Source organism: Candoia aspera, chromosome 11, assembly GCF_035149785.1.
Source record: "Candoia aspera isolate rCanAsp1 chromosome 11, rCanAsp1.hap2, whole genome shotgun sequence".
Classification (NCBI taxonomy): Eukaryota; Metazoa; Chordata; class Lepidosauria; order Squamata; family Boidae; genus Candoia; species Candoia aspera.
Window position 1 is genome coordinate 1,398,559 of NC_086163.1, and position 20,727 is coordinate 1,419,285.

The 20,727-nt window shown below is 43.9% G+C and overlaps 1 protein-coding gene across 3 annotated transcripts in view; it reads left to right on the forward strand.

The window, feature by feature from the left end:
- The window catches only part of CES2 (carboxylesterase 2), a 42,579-nt gene extending 23,609 nt beyond the window's left edge, over nucleotides 1-18,970 (forward strand). For 2 of the 3 annotated variants that reach the window (XM_063312981.1, XM_063312982.1), the window contains 4 exons: nucleotides 15,890-16,037; nucleotides 17,732-17,881; nucleotides 18,538-18,610; nucleotides 18,713-18,970. In XM_063312981.1, the coding sequence (XP_063169051.1) occupies nucleotides 15,890-16,037; nucleotides 17,732-17,881; nucleotides 18,538-18,610; nucleotides 18,713-18,899 (558 nt within the window). In that variant the 3' untranslated portion in view covers nucleotides 18,900-18,970. The remainder of the gene's footprint in view (nucleotides 1-15,889; nucleotides 16,038-17,731; nucleotides 17,882-18,537; nucleotides 18,611-18,712) is intronic. The other variant, XM_063312983.1, reaches the window with a different exon arrangement.
- The last annotated feature ends 1,757 nt before the right edge of the window (nucleotides 18,971-20,727 follow it).

Genomic DNA, 20,727 nt, shown 5'->3' on the forward strand with positions numbered 1-20,727 from the left:
CCACTAGAGCAGCACTTCCCAACCTTGGCTGTTTCCAGGTGGGTGGACTTCAACTCCCAGAATTCTCAATTGCCTTGCTGGCTGTGGAATTCTGGGAGTTGAAGTCCACATACATGGAAATTGCCCTGGCTGTGAAACACTGAATAGAGGGAGGTATCCAGAATGAAGCCATGGGGCGGTCTCTGGGCTTGATACTCTTCAATCTTCCTATTAACGACTCGCAACAAGAGGTGGAAGGAATGATGGTCACAATTACCTAAAAGCAGAGATAACTCTTCCAGCTCTAGATCTTTGGTACTCGGATTTCTTAGACCTAATGGAAAAAAATGCTTGGCTACAGGAGATAAATTGTAGGGTGCGGGACTTCTGGTGGGAAATGGCAGATGGATTGGTTCCCGTTTTTGAAGTGGAGCCATAGTTCTTTATGGGCACGGGCAGGGCTCCTGCAGCCTGAAGAATTCTCTGGAGGTAAGGAGAATCCTGGAAATCACCCCACTTGGATATGTCAGAGGTTTGGCTCCAGAAGCCATAAAACCCCTTCTGGTCCTTTTCCTCTGTCATGGGTTGTAAAGGAGGGAAGGGGAGGTTTGATTGCTATGTGAGAAATGGAGACATCACAGAGTGACCCAGCAAGCTGACACAAGAATGTTGTGGCTAATTCCTTATCAGCAAACAGACAGTGAAGAATGTTGCTGGGAATCATGCTGTAAAACCAATAGCAGTTGTAAATATTCAATTTCAAACGAAGACAGGAAACTCAGGGGTAGTAAAAGGAGGGAACTGGGGAATCTCATTCACTTGAGTCTTGAGATGGAGATGGAGATGGAACTGTATCTTTCAATAAAGAAATAGTTTACTGAGACCTGACTGGTTCCAGAGAGATTTCTTACTATTGGGATATCTGAACCCACAATCCTCACAGAAAGACTCAAGTCCACCATGGCAACTTTACTCACTGATCAACTGATCAATGAGGAAAGTTCCAACAGAGTGGCAGCTGCACTGGGGGGCTCACTCTCCCTCCAGGAGCATGCACCTGCTCAACACCTGCAACCCGAAGTAACAATATTGGAGTCAGAGGAGTATGCGGATTATGCCTCTGAAGATGGTGAAGAGGAGTGACAGAGCCTCATGTGGGATCCCCAGGAAGAGGCCTTGTCTTTACAAATATGGAGCCTACTATTCGACAGAACCCTCAACCAGAGGTCCCCCACCTAAAGCCAGCATGGTTCCCTGGCGCAGTGGCAGTCCCCAGTGGACCAGCAGAAAGGGAATGGGAGCCACCAGGCGATGATGGCAGATGCTGACACCGAGTTGGGGAAGGTGTGGAACCGGTCATCAGCCACTGGGTAAATCTGCAGCCAAGAGGAGTGAGTGGCAGATCGAGACAGAATGGATCAATTGGACTGCACCATTTCTACGCTAACTGAATGGGTGTTTGGCATAGAAGCAACATTGCAGCAGGTGTCAAAATCGCTAGAGCTACTTCTACTGCAACCGACCCCAAGATCAGTATCCAGGCAACCCTCCCCAGTGACCAGGAGAGACCCAGGAGAGGAGAGAGAATGGAGGCAAGGATGCGAACAGCACTCGGTGTCATGGGGGGAAGTACGACCTGCAGCTGGCAGTTTTAGCCCAAGAAGTCTTGGAGGAGTATGAAGCCACCTGGAGGTGGGAGCTTCCCAGGAGTTCCATGTAAAGTTTGATGGAGACCCTCAATGATTAGCGTTCTTCCTAACTAATGTTGAGACGTTTATGGAGGAGTATGAGGACACTTTCACCACGGAGCAGGCCAAAGTGCGATTTGTGGGGCAATGACTGAAAGGTACAGCAGCCAACTGGTATGTTCAACTGCACGATGCAGAAGCCCCAGAATTGGACACCCTGGATGAATTTATGTTCACTCTGAGGGAGTGATTCGAGGACCCCCTCACGAAACTCTGGGCAAAAGCAGGCTTGCAGCACACCAAGCAGGGATCAAAATCAGTATCGGAATGCACCATGGAGTTCAAAGCGCTAGCTGGGAAGCTATCAGACTGGCCCGAATCACTGAAGGTAGACTATTTCAAAGCAGGGCTGCAACCAGAGATCCTGCTTTGGGCCTTGGGGCGTGGAGATCCACAGTGTAATGAACTTTGGAGCTAATTTTTTGGAAGGTTGAGATGATTTGATGAATTTAGTAGACAAATAAACTTTGTCACCAATTTTAAAGTCTCATTCAGGAGAACGGTGAAGGTCAGCATGTTTTTTATATGTTGCTTGAGCTTCTGCCAAAGCTTGATGGATAATTGGCCAGGAATCAGAGATTTGAGCTGCCCACTCAGCACCCTGTTGGGAAGGTGGCTGCGGCAGTTCTGGGATAGGAATGAAATCTCGTCCTTTAACCACCTGAAATGGTGTTTTGCCCGTGCTTTGGTGAATAGCATTATTATATGCGACTTCTGCAAAAGTTAATAAGTCCACCCAATCATCTTGATGGTAATTAATATACGCTCTGAGAAATTGTTCTAAAGTAGCATTCAGAACCTCAGTCGCCCCATCCATCTGGGGATGCGAACTAGTTGACAACCCTTGTTTGGTACCAAGTAATTTAAGAAAAGGCTTCCAAAATTTAGAGGTGAACTGGACCCCTCAGTCCAAAATTATATGGGTGGGGCTACTGTGTAACTGGTAAACATGGTGTAAAAACAGCTTGGCCAGTTGTTGAGCAGTAGGCAACGAGGCACAAGGAATGAAATGGGCTTGCTTTGAAAATAAGTCTTTAAAAACCCAAATAACTTCTTTTGACTGGGAGGTAGATCAACAATAAAATCCATAGGAATCTGTTCCCAGGGTCTAGAGGGGTCAGCCACTTTTTGCAAGAGTCCCTGAGGTTTGCCATGTTTGCATTTGCACATGGCACAAACAGGACAAGTAGAAACATAATCCTTTACATCTTTATGAAGTGTGGGCCACCAGAACTGATGTCTGGTGAGGTGTAAGGTTTTTACAAACCCCAAATGCCCAGGTGTTTTATCACCATGGGATTGCAAAATCTTTAAACGTAGGACCTCAGGCACATAAAGTTTATTTTCAACCCAATACAAGCCATCTGTAAAAGTTACTTTGTCTCTATCCACTTGCAACCAAGTATCAGATTTCAAGGCGTGAGTGAAATCAGCATGTAATTAACCAGTTACTTTTGCTTTCTGTGGCTGGGAGGCATTTTGTTGCAAGCGAGACTGACTTCTAGTTACAGCTGCCAAGCCTAGTTGGGGTTTGGTTAAAAGAGTGTCAATAATTTCAGATTATTGGCTGTCATTTTGAGGTAAATGAGATAAAGCATCAGCCAAAAAAATTTTCTTGCCCAGGAAATATTTCAATTAAAAATTGAAGTGGCTGAAAAACTGAGCCCAGTGAACCTGCTTAGGGCTAAGTTGCCTAGGCATACAAAGTGCTTCCAAATTCCTGTGATCAGTCCAAACTTCAAAGGGGAATTTGGTGCCTTCCAATAAATGGTGCCAGCTTTCTAGAGCTGCCTTGACAGCAAAAGCTTCTTTTTCCCAGATATGCCAATGGCACTCCGAATCAGAAAACTTTCTAGATAAATAAGCACAGGGACACAACCTGTCTTGCATGTCCTTTTGTAACAAAATAGCCCCAATAGAAGTGTCAGAGGCATCTACTTGTACCACAAAAGGGCGATCAGGATCTGGATGCTGCAATATGGGTTCAGCAGTAAACAGCTGTCCATTGCAAGATAGCACCCGGAGTTTTTACTTTCCGGGTTTCACCTTGGCCTTTGGTTTTCAATAAATCAGTAAGGGGCAATGCAATTTCTGCAAACCCCGGAATAAATTGCCAATAGAAATTGGCGAACCTGAGGAAACTTTGCAACTGTTGCCTGGTGCAGGGGCGTGCCCAAGCGACTACAGCTTGCACCTTAGCTGGATCCATTTTGATTCCCCTGACTGAGACTCAATAGCCCAGGTAATCAAGCTGAGTTTTATGAAATTCACACTTAGACAACTTTGCATACAGCTTCGCCTCCCAAAGCTTGGCTAAGACTTTTTTCAGAAGTTGTTCATGTTCCTCCTCTGTTTCAGTGTAAATGAGGACATCATCTAGATAAATGAGTACCCCTTTGAACAAGTAGTCATGCAACACTTTGTTGATCAATTGCATGGAAACTCCAGGAGCCCCAGACAGCCCAAATGGGAGGACTTTATATTGGAACAACCCCAAGGGACAGTTGAAAGCAGTTTTCCAACTCATCTCCTTCCTTGATGTGGATGCAGAAATACACCTCCCACAGATCTAGCTTGGAAAAGATCTTGCCCTTGGACAAATGGGCTAACATGTCCTTCATCAAAGGAAGGGGGTATTTATTTGTGGTTGAAATTGCGTTGAGGCCCCGATAGTCAGTACAAAGTCTCAAAGTGCCATCTTTTTTTGTGCAAAACAGCACAGGTGCCCCCACTGGTGAATTGGCAGGCTCTATAAAGCCGCGCGCCAAATTCTTATCAATGAACTCCCTCAATGCTTCCAATTTCTTTTGAGTCATGGAATAGATTTTTGGTTTAGGTAATTTAGTATTGGGGTCCAATTTGATTGCACAGTCAGTTTTTCGATGAGGAAGTAATTGATCCACTTCCATTTCCCCCAAAACATCAGCAAATTCTTGATATTGAGGTGGCAAGCCCTCCACTCCTGCCATTGCTGGAAGCATCTGACAGACCCCAACTTTACAAACTCTGGTAACAGTAGACACCACCTTCATGGGACCGTCATAAAATCCATCTTTAAAAGTTACAGTTCTACGGTCCCAATCAATGTAAGGATTCCGGTATTTGAGCGAAGGCATTCCCAGGATCACCCAGGGGCTTCCAGCTGGGGCTACAACAAATTTTAAAGTCTCATTGTGGCTACCCACTTGCATTGCTACAGTCCCGGTAAAGTGAGTAGCTGGACCACCCCCAGCCTTAGAGCCATTTAGTTGGGTAAATATGAGAGGTTGTTGTAAAGGGAAAACCTTAAGGTCCAAAGCCTTTACCATGTCCGGATGAATCAAACACCTTGAATGCCCAGAGTCAACTAAGGCCCAAACCTTGGTATTTTTCATTTGGGATGTGAGTTTAACTTTGAACATCAATGTGGGACAATCATCACTCACCATGGAGACTTCATGCCCATCATCCTCTGCCTGCTCGCTGGCACCCTTCACAGCAGGCGGCTGGCATTTCCTGCCAGTCTTTTACTTCACTTTCCATTTCATCGGTAAAATACACAAAATCCTCTGGCTCTATTTCTCCTTTGGCTGCAGTTGCCTTATGTGTGGCAGATGGTGATTTAGCAGGATTCTTCCCATACTTGAAATCGGACTTGGGCTTAGGGCACTCAAAAATGTGATGTCCCTCTTTCCCACACCGCAAACACTGTCCTTTGGAATAGCAATGTTCTCTCTCCTCATCCCAAGGTCTGGAACTCTGTCTGACAGCTGCAAACTTGCTTCTGGTACTTTTCGTGCCCATAGAAGTTCTTTCAGGTTTGCAGGTTTGTTGGAATGTATATCTTGCATTTTCAGCTTTCCCCCGCAAAACAAATCCAATCGTAAAGGGAGTTAGGGTCATCTCTTCCTAATGCCCACCTCAAAATGTCTCTTTGAAGACCCTCCTTAAAATACTCAATAAGGGTAGACTCCAACCAATCAGTGATTTTGCCAGCTAAAGCTGCAAATTCCAGGGCATAATCAGCCACTGACATCTGATTATGAGAGTTCCCGCAAAGCCTTTTTGGCTGTTTGGCTAATGGATCTTCAAAGTATAATTTCAATGCCCACATGAAATCATCAAAATTATCCAAAGCAGGGGAATCAGCGTCATGTAATTGGATGTACCAATCAGTTCCCTGGTCTTTGAGTTTGGTGGCTATCACATTAATCTTAGATTCTTCAGTGGGGAAATATGCCCCAAACTCTTTCATACAGTATAGCTTTTCACATTGGTTAGGAAGAATGACAGCTTAGCTGGATCCCCATTAAATTTCACTGAGAACTCTCAAATTCCTCCCCTGGGCATACTAAGTCCTGAATTGACTTGTGGGCTGTCACCCCAAGTAACAGACAATCTGCCCCTGTGAGGTGGGAACCCATCCCTAACAGGTTTCCAGTCCCAATCTGCTGCCTGGTATGGGAGAGGGCTGTTGGTAGGTCTCATCCCCTCGTCTCCCCGAGTTCTCTAGGGACATGGAGAAGTTCTTCAGTAGGCTCATTAATGATTCCATTTTAGCTTCCAGTACCCTTAATCTCTGAGGGGTGGGTGAGTCTCCCCTCACCTGTCCTCCTCACGGTCTGCTTCCTGACATTGTGGTGGAGTCCTTTTCTGGTGTTAGTGGGACTTGGTATTTCCAGGACAGCCCTGGCTGCAGATCATCGATGTCATCCAAAATGATAAGTTCACTGGTCAATTTCACTGAAGCCATCCCCTCTCCTGATGCCTCACTAGATCCTGACTCACCCAAGTCAGATTCTGCATCAGAAGCTTTGCATGGGATTTTCGTGGCACTGGACAGTTTTGAGGAGATGTCTTGCCTTTCACTTCCATTCACAGGTTCAGGAGCTGAGCTAGTGGGTTCCTCAGGACCTTTGGTACTCCATGATAAATCAGCCATCGTTAACTATAATCCCTCTCAAGAATTGTTTCTTAGTAGGAGTTAACGGTTTGGATTCTCAGCTTTATGTAATGACTGCCTATTCAAAATGACAATCAGACTCAGGTGTTCTATGGATATCTAATTTAATAATGAATAATATGCAGAAACACAGGCAAAGCTGAGAATACCAAAAGCGTGGGATTTCTCCCAATTCACAAGCAATCTCAATCCCCTCCCCCCAAAGTCAGTACAATTTCATCCCCTTGCAGGTGTTCCTAATGGTTTCTGGCATTCTTAACTGGTCCTTGACCAGTTAAGTTAGCCCAAACATGCATTCCTCTATACTCACATCATCCAGCTCGCTGCCTGGCACAAAGGAACAGTAGCAGCTGCCTCCTGTACAACAACACGTGTCAGCACCAGCATGGCATGGGAACTCGTTGTGATGTTTCAGGAACATTGGAACCATGACACACAGACTTTGAAAGCATGGATCTGCCTGGCTGGGAAGGTAGAAGACACCCAACGTCAACTCAAACACCATTTGTGCATGCAGCCAGAGGGAAGAAAGCCAACAGTCCCTATGAGCTCTCCTGCTATGCCAAAGAAGCCCAGCCAGAACTGGGAAGCAGAAAAGGAGCAGAGAGCAAAGAAAGGACTGTGCTTCAAGTGTGGAAAAGGGGGGCATCACATGGGAGAATGCCCACACCTAACAGCAACTCCCAAGCCAAAGGCCAAGCCTGACCACCCTAAGTCACCAGCACGTAAGAGCCAAGGCACGGATGCATCTCTCATGGACGCCAGTTTCAAAATCACTTCACCAGCTCCGAGAATTCCGGCAAGGAGAATCAGCCTCCAGTGGGAAACAAAGGGAGCCTGTCCTAAATTGTGCCCAAGGCCAGGCTTAGATCAATGGGCACAAACACTCATTGGTAAGTGGACACTGCCCCCTCATTGCTGTAGAAGTGAGAATTCAATCTCTAATGGGGGAGGGACAGCAGATTTTGTAAGCATGTTGGATGGTGGATGCACCCGCAGCTTAATGCACCCCGCCATTGTAACAGGACTGAGACTAAAGGTGGAGAAGCTCAAAGATCCCATAGTTTTTACCCACCTGGATGAGTCTGACATGCATGGGGGCCCTGTCAAGTTTTACACTGAACCGGTGGAGATGCAAATAGGGCCACACAAAGAGACTTTGCAATTTCTGGTAGCACCCATAGCAAGCCAGTCAGTCGTTTTGGGATTAGCTTGGCTGCAGGATCGCAATCCCAAGTTGGATTGGAAGTCAGGAGAACTGGTGTTTGCAGATATGACTTACCCGGGGGAGGCTGATTGAACCACCCAGGAGAGGCGAGCTAACAGGACAGCTAGTGGAGACTTTGGGCAGGGCAGTTGAGGTGGGAGCAAGCATTCCATTGCAATACAACTTAAAAGCAGTGTTTAGCTAAACCAAATGTGACCAACTGCCCCCCCATAGAAGCTCCGATTGTGCCATAGAGTCAACTATCTGGGAGCCAGATTGCCGAAAACCAGACTATACCCTATGACCCAGACTGAAACATCATTGTGAGAGTTCATAGATAAGAATTTGGTGTGCAGTTTCATCCGGTCTGCGTCGTCATCAATGGCGGCCCCAGTACTTTTCTGGAAGAAGGATGGGTTGAAATTTTGTACAGACTATCAGGGACTCAATGCTGTGTGTACTTCCAACAAATATCCTGTACCCCTGATGAAGGACTTACTAGCTCACCTCTTGAAAGGGAAAATATTCACGAAAATAGATCTAAGGGAAGTATACTTTCGACTCAGAATTTGAGAGGGGGATGAGTGGAAAACTGCTTTTAACTGCCAGTTGGGGTCCTTTGAATACCTTATAATGCTGTTCGGCCTGCAGGGGGTGCCAGGCATGTTCATGCAGTTAATCAATGAAGTGCTTCATGAATTCCTATACTGTATTGGTGTATTTGGATGATATCTTGATCTACACTGCCTCAGTGGTGGAGCATGTGGCCTTGGTGAGAAAGGTTTTGAAGAGACTGTTAAATAACCAGTTGTATGTGAAACTATCTAAATGTGAATTCCATAAGGAAAAGTTGGATTATTTGGGATACAGAGTATCAAGTAAAAGAATTGAAATGGACCCTGGGAAAATCAAGGATGTGGTGGGATGGGAAGCCCCTAAGACAAGGCGACAGCTACAAAGCTTCCTGGGGTTTGCTAATTTCTATTGCCAGTTTATCCCCAACTTTGCACAAGTGGCATTACCCCTAACTGATCTGCTAAAAACCAAAGGCAAGGCTGACCAGAAAGCAGCAAAACAACCAGGGGCAGGGCTGAATTGGACTGAATGCCAAGAGGCGTTTGAGTGCCTAAAAGGACTATTTACTTCTGAGCCAGTAGTAAAACACCCTGATCCCCAAAAACCTTTCATGGTCTAAGCCGATGCCTCAGACATGGCAATTGGTGCCATTTTGTTGCAGAAAGATGACGAAGGTGCATTAAGACCCTGTGCATATCTATCATGGGAGTTCTCAGAGACTGAGAGGCAGTGGCATGTGTGGGAAAAGGAAGCATTTGCAGTAAAATGGGTGTTAGCCACATGGTGCCACCTATTAGAGGGAGCACCCCATCCATTTGAAGTTTGGACCAACCACAAAAACTTAGTGGTGCTAAATTCCCCAAGAAAGTTGAATCCAAAACAAATCGGGCTCGTTTCTTTAGGAGGTTCAAGTTTACGCTAAAGTACCTCCCAAGGGGAAAGAACTTTCTAGCCAATGCCTTGTCCCACCTACCACAACATAACAGCCAACAGGAGCAGGTCATTAACACAGTCATCCCCTCTAAGTTAATCTGCTTGGGTGTCCTGATCAGACTATGAGGCATCCAGGCAGATTTAATCTCAAAATATACTCTTTATTAAAGAACTATTTACAATAAATAAGTCCTTTAATCAAGAATTAAACTGGTTTTGATGAAGACCAACTGGGTAGCAACAAGGAAAGCAGCAAGGTTGCAGGGGGAGATGGTAGCAAAATGACAGAGCAGGATTCTCTGACAGAGGCTGGAAGACTGGAAGAAGCTAGGGCATGTGGCACTACTGGAACTGGAACAGAATGACCATGAACTGGAACACCACTCGAACTAGGCTGGCACCAGAATGCTGGGCAAGGCTGAACGGAGCCCTCTGGACAGGTCTTGGTTCTAACGACAGGACTGTACCGTACTCGGTGACTCAGGCTGGACTGGATACTCAGAACTGGAAGCTTGGAACAAGGCTGAGAACTTGAAGCAAGACTGGACTCGGCTGGAGTCACTGGACTGGGCTGAATACTCTGGACTAGAGACTCAGAGCAAGGCTGAGGACTCAGAGCAAGGCTAGACTCGGCTGAAGATTTCTGGTGAGGCTGGAAGCTAGGCATAAGACAAGACTGGACTGGAAGTTCTGGACAAGGCAAGGGACTCGAGACACGGCAGGACTGGACCACAAGTTCTAGACAAGGTTGCAAACCTGGTTCACAGCAAGATAGGTGTGAAATTCCTGAACAATGTCATGCGACTGAGGCGCAGCCAGACTGGGCTGGAGATCCAAGGCATGGCTGGAGATTGAAGGCACAACGAAGCTGTACTGGAGACTTTGGACTAGGCTGGGAGCTAGAAGAGAGGGCCAAAGCTGGATGCAAGACTGAAGTTGCTGGGTCTGGCAAGGAGAAGATCCCCAGTGGCAGCAGAAGCAGGATCCAAGTCCTCTCTGATGGGAAATGCTGGCGCTGATTCCTCTCTGGTAACAGACACTGTTTCCGACACAGGTAAGGACTCTTCTGCAGGAGCTGTGAGCTTGAAGGATCGGTTGTCTCCGGCAGCTTGCTCTGCCTTTTATGCCGATCCTTTGCGCACCTATTCCCTTCTGCAGCCAATCAGGCTGCCTTCTCCTCCACACGCTTTTCTGCCCGTCATTGGTGTGCACTGATTGGAGGATTCAAATCCTCCTCCGAAGACTGGCCAATCAGCGTCTGTGACTCTTCCTGACTGCTGACTCATCTCTGGGTTTTGCTTTCCTGGTTTCTATTTCCCCCTCTGACTCAGAAAGAGTTTTATTTTCTGAGTCAGAGTCTGGCTGGAATCTCACAATGGGTGTAACAATGTGCAGCCAAACACGACATCTCAGTAACCATTTTGAGGCTGAGGGGGGTCTACTAACACAGATGCAAGAGGCCTTAAAAACAGATGAGTGGCTGGCTGAGAATAAAACACTTTTAAAGAGCAACAAGGGTTGTGGTAGAAGAAGGAGAGACTTTGTGTCCAAGGCCCTTAGAAAGAAAATATTAGAACACTGTCATGACACAAAAGCTGCTGGGCACTTTGGGTTTGTGAAATGTATGCAGACAATTTTGGTGGCCCACACTGCAAAAGGACATTGAGGTGTATGTTGCTAGTTGCCTCATTTGTGCCACAGTGAAATGCATGGGGGAAAACTGAAAGGACTGCTCCAAGAGGTGGCAACCCCTAGTCGCCCTTGGAAACAGATAGCAATGGACTTTATCGTAGAACTCCCTGAGAGCAAAAAGAAAACAGTCATTTGGGTAGTGACTAATCTGTTCTCAAAGCAGACCCATTTCATCGCTTGTAGCATGCTGCCCTCAGCCCCCCAGCTAGCCAGACTCTTTGTTAAACACGTGTATCGTTTAAATGGATGTCCTGAATGTGTGATCTCAAACCACGACACACAATTCATCTCCAAATTCTGGCGCACCTTTCTAAAGCTCATTGGGACGGAGCAAGCATTAAGCTCCCCCCACCATCCTCAGACAGACAGGGTGATGGAACGACATAACCAGATACTGGAACAATACCTAAGAAGCTATGTAAATTACCAACAAGATGATTGGGTCAATTTGTTGCCATTTGCGGAAGTAGCCTACAACAACTCAGTGAGTCAGAGCACAGGATTTACCCCTTTTTGAGCTGCCACAGGCCAAGAGTTCGTAGCCATACCAGAACTTCCGTCAGAACCGCCCACAGAACTGTCCGTGGAGGGCTGGATCAAACAACTATCTGACAGCTGGAGCACCATTCAGAAAGCTTTACAGGAAGCTAGAGAGGATTACAAAAAATAAGCTGATCATAAACAAGATGCAGAATGGAAGATGAATGTGGGTGACAAAGTGTATGTATCCACAAAATATCTGAAGTCAACCCAGCCATCCAAAAACTAGGACCCAAGTATATAGAACCTTTTCCAATCATGAAAGTCATCAATCCTGTGACAGTACAACTGGATCTGCCAAAGAACTTAAAACAAATCCACCCAGTGGTTCACTGCAGCCTCTTGAAACCTTTCAAAAGTTCCAACCAATGGCATCCCAAGCCGAACCCCGCCCCAATAATGATAGAGGGGGAGCAACACTTTGAAGTACATTCCATACTTGATTCCAGAATTCACAGGGGTCAGCTACAATACCTAATCAGATGGAAACATTTCCCTCCTGCTCAATCGGAGTGGGTGAATAAGGATGTGAGAGCTAAAAACCTCACAAGAGACTTTCATAACGTGTATCCTGATAAACCAAATTACTAAAGTAGTGATTGTAACATTTTATGTGTTTCTGTCTGCATCATATAACCCATCTTTTCTTTTCTAGAAGTGCTCTTCCAATGTCAAGAGGAGAGAGCTTTATTTTTTGGGAGGGCGGTATGTCAGAGGTTTGGCTCCAGAAGCCATAAAACCCCTTCTGGACCTTCTTTTCTGTCATGGGTTGTAAAGGAGGGAGGGGGAGGTTTGATTGCAGTGTGAGAAATGGAGACATCACGGAGTGACCCAGCAAGCTGACACAAGAATGTTGTGGCTAACTCCTTATCAGCAAACAGACAGTGAAGAATGTTGCTGGGAATCATGCTGTAAAACCAATAGCAGTTGTAAATATTCAATTTCAAACGAAGACAGGAAACTCAGGGGTAGTAAAAGGAGGGAACTGGGGAATCTCATTCACTTGAGTCTTGAGATGGAGATGGAGATGGAACTGTATCTTTCAATAAAGAAGTACTTTACTGAGACCTGACTGGTTCCAGAGAGATTTCTTACTATTGGGATATCTGAACCCACGATCCTCACAGAGGCGGGGCTGTCATCTTGTTCACGACAGCACTGAAGCTGAAAAAGGGACTCTAGATCTGGCCACCCCATTTCTAAGACACTTTATTTTTATGTTTATTTGCTATTTAAGAGAGGCTTTTTACAGCTAATCTCTTGAAGATGTTCATTATTTTTTGCAATTTTTAATCAGGAAAAAATCAGCTTTTTATATATATAATGTAAAATTGAAAGTGAAGATTGTTGTTTTTATTGCTATTTTTTAATAAGCTAAATTTTAGGGAATATTGAAGACTTCCCTTATTTTGAAGAATGTTTTATGTGTATGTGGAGCTGAAATTTGTCCTTTCTCTTTCTATGTTCCTGTGGGAAAGTTTCTTTGTTATTACTTTCCACAATGCTGATTGGCTTATCTTTGTAAATAATATGCATTGGACACTTTCTCTGCAAAATGACTTTCACTTTGTGAATGGAGTTTATTTTCTGGGTCACTAGAGGGCACTATAATCTACTGGGGTGAGACATGGAAGAAATTAAATTCATTTTTGATGAGTTTTGTCTGAAAGTCACTCAATTTTTGGACTATCTCTCAGAAGTTGTGGATACTAAAGTGAGCCAACAGTTGGAAAAAAATTATTAATGTTGTGAAATACCCAAAGGATAAAGTCGATTTCCTAAGGAAGAAGATGGAGATCAGAAATTTGGAGTTAAAAAGAGAACTGGAAAGGATTGATTTGTTGGAATTTGAAGAAAAGAGAGAATTGGACTTAAAAAGAGAAATGGAAAAGACTGTACTGTTGGAATATGGAGAAAAAGAGTTTGAGTTAAAATGTTGGAGGGACCCAGAAAAAAACTTGGACTTTTTAAGGTGGGATGAAGAGAAGATGGAGGAGCAAATGGGGATGTTTTCTGTATAAAGTTAAGATATGTAAATCTTTTGGTTTATTTTGAGGTAGGATAACTTTTAAATATTTTTGTCAGGATGGCTTTTTAATGGTTAAGATTAATGTTTTTTCAGGATGCCACTCTCACTTTTGGTAACAAGGATATTAATAAAGCTATTTTTTTTCTTATATGTTAACAGTAAGATGTATTCGTATTATTTTTTGTTAGTTATAGTTGGCAGAGATGACTAAAAATTAATTATAGGGATGAGGGACAATAGTTAATTGTTTTTGGTGAAAAGCTGCATTTGAGGGGTTTTTTATGTTTTTAAGTGAAGAAAAATCTGTTAGACAGGAATGTTGTTTAGTAAGCTGAAATGGACTACAGAAATAATTTTTATTATGGTTAAAATTGAAGTAAGAGATTGATGTATTTTTAATGTATATCCTTTGCTGTAGAAAGTCGGAAGTCACTCTTCATGTTTTCTTTTCTATTTATTTCTGCACATTTTTAGCTTTTCTCTTTTCTTTTAGTTTTCTTTTTTCAATCCTTTTATCTATATTTTGAAAATATAATAAAGTTGTTTTTTTAAAAAAGGAGATAAAATGCAGGGTGTCAGGCATAACATCCTTTGGGGCGGATTTTATTCAGCTTGCTAAAAATTCAGAATCAGTTAAGGCACGTATTTGAGGGACCACCTCTGCCCACCCCATCAGCTCTGGGTCTGTGTCCCGTCAATGAGCAGATGGCCTCCATGGGACCTAGGAAGCCAGCCTCGCCTGTTGCAATGTGCCAGCCCTTTGGGACCCTGACCTCCCGCATTCAGACTGGCCCCAGTCCTGCTGCCTTTCAGACAGCCCTGAAGGCCCAGCTGTTCTCCAGGGCTTTGCCACCTCCTGCTGATGGATTTATCCCCACTGTCCTATTCCAACTAAGGCACACACACACACAGAAATTGATCAAAGGTTTATTAACAAAGACAGTCAATAAAAGCAACATCTCACCCATTCAGGAAATTGACCCACTCCAAGAATTCCTGTCAATGAGAGTCAAAATGTTGTTATAAGTCTTTATGAGGGAATAAAACTCAGTTTTCCAGCAAGGTACAATCCAAGGCAATTGCAATTACAGTCCTAGCCAATATTATTACAAGGCAATTCTGGTTCAGATCCAAGACAAGGCAAAGGATCTGTAAATGAACGGTGGTCCCCGACAGCCCCTCCTGGCTTGCAGCGCTCTTTCTATAGCCTCCATTCCAGAGGAGGGCCTGTCCTCTCACCTGTGAGGAGCCTCCATGGTTCTGCTTGCCTCTCTGCTCTTCTCTCTCAAGCGCTGGGGGAAGGCGGCAGTCCAACGTCCTCGTCAATCAGCGGTGCCTGGGACTGGCAACTGTGTCACTAAGTACCACGGTTGCTAAGTGGAAAATCACGTGACTGCAGCAGGCTTATAACTTCACTTCCCATTCAGTCCATAAGTGAGATATCACGTGACTGTGACTTGTGATTTTATTTCCACCTTCTCCATTAACTCTGCTGGTCAAAGCTGGTTGCAAAGCACCCGAATGGCGATCACATGACCACGAGACCCTGTGATGGTTGTAAATATGAGGATTGGTTGCAAAGCTTTTTTTTTTACAACATTGTGACTTCAAACAGTCACTAAGCAAGGCAGTCAGTAAGCAGGGACTACCTGTATATAGCTAATGCTAGTGTATACACATTAACAGTTATTATATAGTTTTCAGTAATGAGAAGTAAAAAAAATCAAATGAAGTGGTTTAAATTTTAGTAAAGGTTTGTAAGGAAATAAAACAGCAAATACTGTACCAATGAAGGTTTAATATATTTGACTTAAGACCATTTAGAATTCTTTCCCAGCTTCTTCTACTTGTTACCTTTATTAAGCCTTATTCCAGTTAGCTCTTTGTTTTCCGTAATTGGCCAGAACAGCTGGGAGGAAAGTTTCATTGGCAGCTGCTCATTTTAACTGGAGTTTTTTTTCCCCAGCCGCTGCATTGCTTTCTGCAGCAGAACCAAGACCCCTGATCTCATCTAGCAGAAGAGCTGCTGAGGTTTTTTAAAAACACACTGAAGCTGTGCTTTCATTAGCCATTGCTTATTGAATTGGCTAGGATGGCTGGGTTCACATGTGATAAAACAGGGCCAAACAAACCACATTGGCATGATGGATGAGACTTGCCGGTGAAAGTTAATTACTGCTAATGAAGTGCCAAAAAGCAAATCAGTTCTCAGTGTTTCAACGTATCTATTTATTTCTTTGCAGAATTACCCGCCTGAGATTATACAGATGATATTGGATAAGTATTTGGAAGCCACTGAAGACCGTATAGAGTTACGCAGTCAGTTTCAAAAAATGATGGAAGATGCCATCTTTATTGTTCCTTCTGTTCAGGTAGCGAGATACCACAGAGGTGAGTTCATGTACCAAGCCATCAGCTTCTCCCATAGCCTACCTGGCAGAATTAAATCAAGGGTGAATCTGAGGTCAAGAAAGGGATTATATAAAGCTCTACCAGGCTTGGTGCTATATTTTTCCACCAAATATTGGAAAACCAAGGAATAGTCAGTTCTTGACCTGCCAGTTCTAAAGTCAGCCTCTACATCTATGAAGACGTTTTTGGTCTCAGGCCAATCCTAAAGGGCTCAGATATAATCTGCTGATTATATGTGGCAAGCTAATGGGGTAATAGCTTCCCAGGTTGATCCTGGAGCCTTTTTATAAATAGGGCTAATAATTGACAAAGCTCAGTTTGTTGGAATTACCAAAGAGATTGTGGTCACCAGTTGTGGTCACAAGGGCTCTTGGGTTTGGTGTCCACCAATCAATATTAGTTTTAGATACTTTGGAAGGGTGTACGCCTCTCCCATCGCTTTATGGTTTTTACCTGCACTCCTAATTTTTTTTTATTTTCTGTGGTTGCGACTGGTAGCCAGGAGATTCAACTGTTAATGATCCTAGGGCAAGGCAGAATTTCTATCTGCTTTTTGTGGTAAAAAGAACTTGAAAATGCAATTCCCAGCTAACTACAAAAGGTTAGCTTATTTTTTCTTTTGTCATTTTATGACAAGCCTTTTGTCATTTCAGCTACAACCAGAGAGCGGGTCACTTAACCACTATGGGCCATAGTCCTTTTCAGGTGTCAACTTTTGAGAGTATCTTTTCTGTTGCAATAAATCAGGAGGAAAAAAAGGCCGTTCTGTGCCTGAAGGGACATGAGCTGAGCTAGTAAGGAAGCTTTGGGGCTTGGCATTCTTGGTAAAACCAGAGAATGTTCCAAGTCAAGGAGGCACAAATGGGCACTGAGTCCTTGATAAACTATTCTGCATTTGCAAATTTCTCTGGAAAACAATCATCTGGATGCTCTGAAGGAACTTCTAATAGTGAATGCCTCTCTCAGTTGCAAAAAAGTGCTTTGGCCATCAAAATACCACTTAAAGGGAACTTTCTTTTTAATAAGATGAGTCAGTCATCATGGTTGAATAAAACAAGCAAAGCCCATAAAGTGCTGGGTGTCGCAGGTAGTGTGTGAAGGCAGCTTTCCAAGAGAGAATAGATTCCACTCAGTTGGATCCATCTGAATTGCTTCTGAGACTGTCTAGTTTGGAAGCCCAAATAGTCCAGCATGGATAGATGGAAGGTGTGTTTCTCTTGCTTAGCTTAGAGGCTGCAGAAGGTTTGGAAGAACTGCTGAACTGCTGAAACTAGAGGAGAAGACCTTTCTCTGAGAATAACCTGTTGGAAGGTATTGACGATCACAGAGAGTGGGTGCAGTGCCATCTTGTGCCCCGCCCAGTTGCCAAGGAGGCTGACAGAGCATGGGCTCCTAAAATCTGTTCTGTTCTGGCATCGGTCTTCTTGACCGCTGGGAAGGTCTTCCAAGGCAACATTGACATAAACATGGTATGCATCACTATAGTCCCATCTGAGTTTAATATGTTATATTATGTAAATATTATATAAAATTATATAAAAGTACCCATCATGCATGCTAATATGCTCCTGGATCACAGCTGTCATGTTCCTTGTCTTCCACCGAACGCCTCTCCCACGGTTCCTGGATCTGCACAGGCATAATGCTTTCTCCGTCTCTCATATTTTTGTTAGGTTCCAGTGCTCCAGTCTACTTCTATGAGTTCCAGCATCGCCCCACAGCATTCAAAGATACAAAACCAGACTTTGTAAAGGCAGACCATACTGATGAACTTGGCTTTGTATTTGGAGGACCATTCTTAAGAAACAACTCAGTCATACTTAGTAAGCACTGAATCAGTTGACTGGAAATGGGGAGAGAGGCTGGGGAAGCAAGATCTTTGGAAAACTTCCCTGGGGCAGAAATCATACACAGACAGGGTCATTTGCTAGGGGTGTGCAGATCAGCTTTAGTTTGATTCTGTCCAGATCAGTGATTCATGATTTAACTACAGCTTGTTGAACAAGCCATCTTGCCCTAGTTGTTCGTTGCTGGCATGTTTTGCAAAGAATGCTAACTAGGAGAACCTTGGACTGATTCAGCAAGATTATGTCTTAACTGTTAAGATTGCTCAGATATATGGTCCTGCTTTGTTTCACATATTGAAGACATGTTGGTGGACCCTGAAGATTCTATTTTTTAATGACAAGGTTTTCCAGCACAAAAATGGTATTCCATCGGACGATCAGGCCAAGTGCCATATCCCATACTCCATAAAAGTACATAACTGAGATGGCTTCTCACATGGAGTGTCCCCAGGATCTGATATCTAAAATCTCAGTTTCACTTTATGGGAAATCAGCTAAGCTATCATTGCAGATAGTTGGGAGTTGCTGGGAAACTTTCTCTATGAATAAGTGGAAATCCTTTTCAAGCCTTTAGTGCCAGATTAGATTATGCATAGTACGGCTAAGAGTTTTCTCTTGTGTGTTTTGCACAGGTGAAGCTACAGAGAATGAGAAGCAGCTTAGCAGAACAATCATGAAATACTGGAGCAACTTTGCCCGTAATGGGTGAGACTTTTGGCCATTTTGAAACACTGAATTTTGATGGTTGCAATTAAGTAATACCAGTATGCTGAATGCAAACTGAATTCTTGGTTCTGCTATTTCCAGAAACCCAAATGGCAAAGGTCTGGTGGAATGGCCATCTTATGGACTGAATGAAGAGTATCTGGAATTAAACCTGGAACAAAGGAAAGCAGAGAAATTGAGAAGCGGCTATATGGACTTCTGGTTAAAGACCTTGCCTGAAAAAATGAAAAAAATAATTGAAGAACAAAAATCACACCTGGAGTTGTAAAATGCTCTTTTTTATTGTCTTGCAGTAGAACAAACTTGAGATGTGTAATAAATGAGCCTCCAACAGCACCAGTTTGGTTAGGACTGGAAGTAAAGGCTATTAAACAAGTATATGTGTTCAAATAGTCCAGAATGAGACTGTAATGAAAAACAATTTAATAAATTTCTTAAGCAGTATTTGGAGCTAATGGTATTCAAGGCAATCAGATAATAATAATCATATTCAGTCAGGCTAGAATAGATCTTTAACACTGTAGAGATTAACACAAGTTTTCTGTCAATCTGTTGTAATATTAAGAAATGGGGGTACAATACAACATTATACAGTAGCAGCCAATGCCCCAGACTGCCGGTAAGAATAACGGAGAGCCAAACCAAGGGCAAGCAGGCTGGTGGGGCAATTTGGATGCTCTCCATTTGGCTGGAGTGGGAAAAAGCAGAGAAGTAAGAATGGAGATAACTGCGCTGCGTGGTTCTTTTCCCAAGATAAGTGGATGTGAGCTTCAGAGGGAGGACAAGAGGTCGCCCACGAACCAATGTGCTCAGGGGTGCCCAGCTTAGCTTGGGAAGGAAGAGGGAGAAGATCGTATTCCTGGGGAAGGGGGATTCCTGGAGAGCAGAGAAAGCAGAGAGAAAAGGTCACCATTCCAGGTGGTGAGGAGCTTCGCTGGTTGCCACAGGGGTGGGTGGAGATGCCTAAGAAAATAGGAGGTCTGCATACCCTGCACCAGGCTGACACCATGTTTAACCATGTCATGAACTTTAGTATAAAAAATAGCAAGTTCACAGCAAGGCATACACTGCATCTAGGTGTGCACGATGAGGTAATGCCTAGCACAGACACACTGAAGATTTCGAGGAAAAGATTCTCCCTTGATAAGCTTGTTTTTCGTCTATTTTAACTGACAACTCGTTTTGCACATAAGATTAATGAATACTTAGCATGATGGGTATAAAAGCTTTATAAACTAGTCCTTAGTACAGATGTGCCATGGCAGACCACCACATACAGGCAGCGTTCCTGTAAGTATTTGCCTCTGATACAGTATTTACCTTTAATAAAGCTTGTGCTGATCACACCGGCTTTCAGCTCTGCTTCCTCGGGAACCCCACACGGGCAGAGTGCATTCACTTTACCCAGAGCTGCTCCTTTGAGAACTTTGGGGGGAAACAGGGTCCCTAAGGGGGCAGGTTGGGGAAGAACTCTACTCCTCTTGTACAATTATGCCACCCTGCCAGCTCGTACTCAATTTAGAAACTCTTCCAAGATCTTTTTCACAAGAATTTTTACTAAGCCCCCACCATACCTGTGCATTGATTTTTTGCTGTATAAATGAAGACCTTTCCATTTGTCTGTTAAATTTCATTCTATTACTTTCTGCCCATTTCTTGATAGATGTATCAAGATAGCCTTGAATTCTACTTCTGATTTGATATCATCAGCAAAGTTGATAAGCATCCCCTCCACTTTTTCATCCAAGTTCTTAATAAAAATTGTAGTTCCACACTCAACTTTGGACTCAAAGGGGCAACTAGGTTTTGGAGCATCTGTCAGTAGTTCCTTAAAGCCAACTGGTCCCCCAGGATCATGTTAAAGAGTTCAGGACCAGAGCTAAGCCTGTGGCTCCCCATTCAACAACACACTCCAGGTAGCTGAGGAGCCATTGACAAGCCCTCTTGAATTCCAATTTGCAAACCATTTTTATATCCCCTCCATTGTTATACTACCCAGCCCATACTTAACTTGCTAATCTGATCATTCTGGCTACTCTGTCAGGTACTCGGGGTTCTTAAAGCATCTTCCTGTTTGACAGTGTAAGCACTGGCAC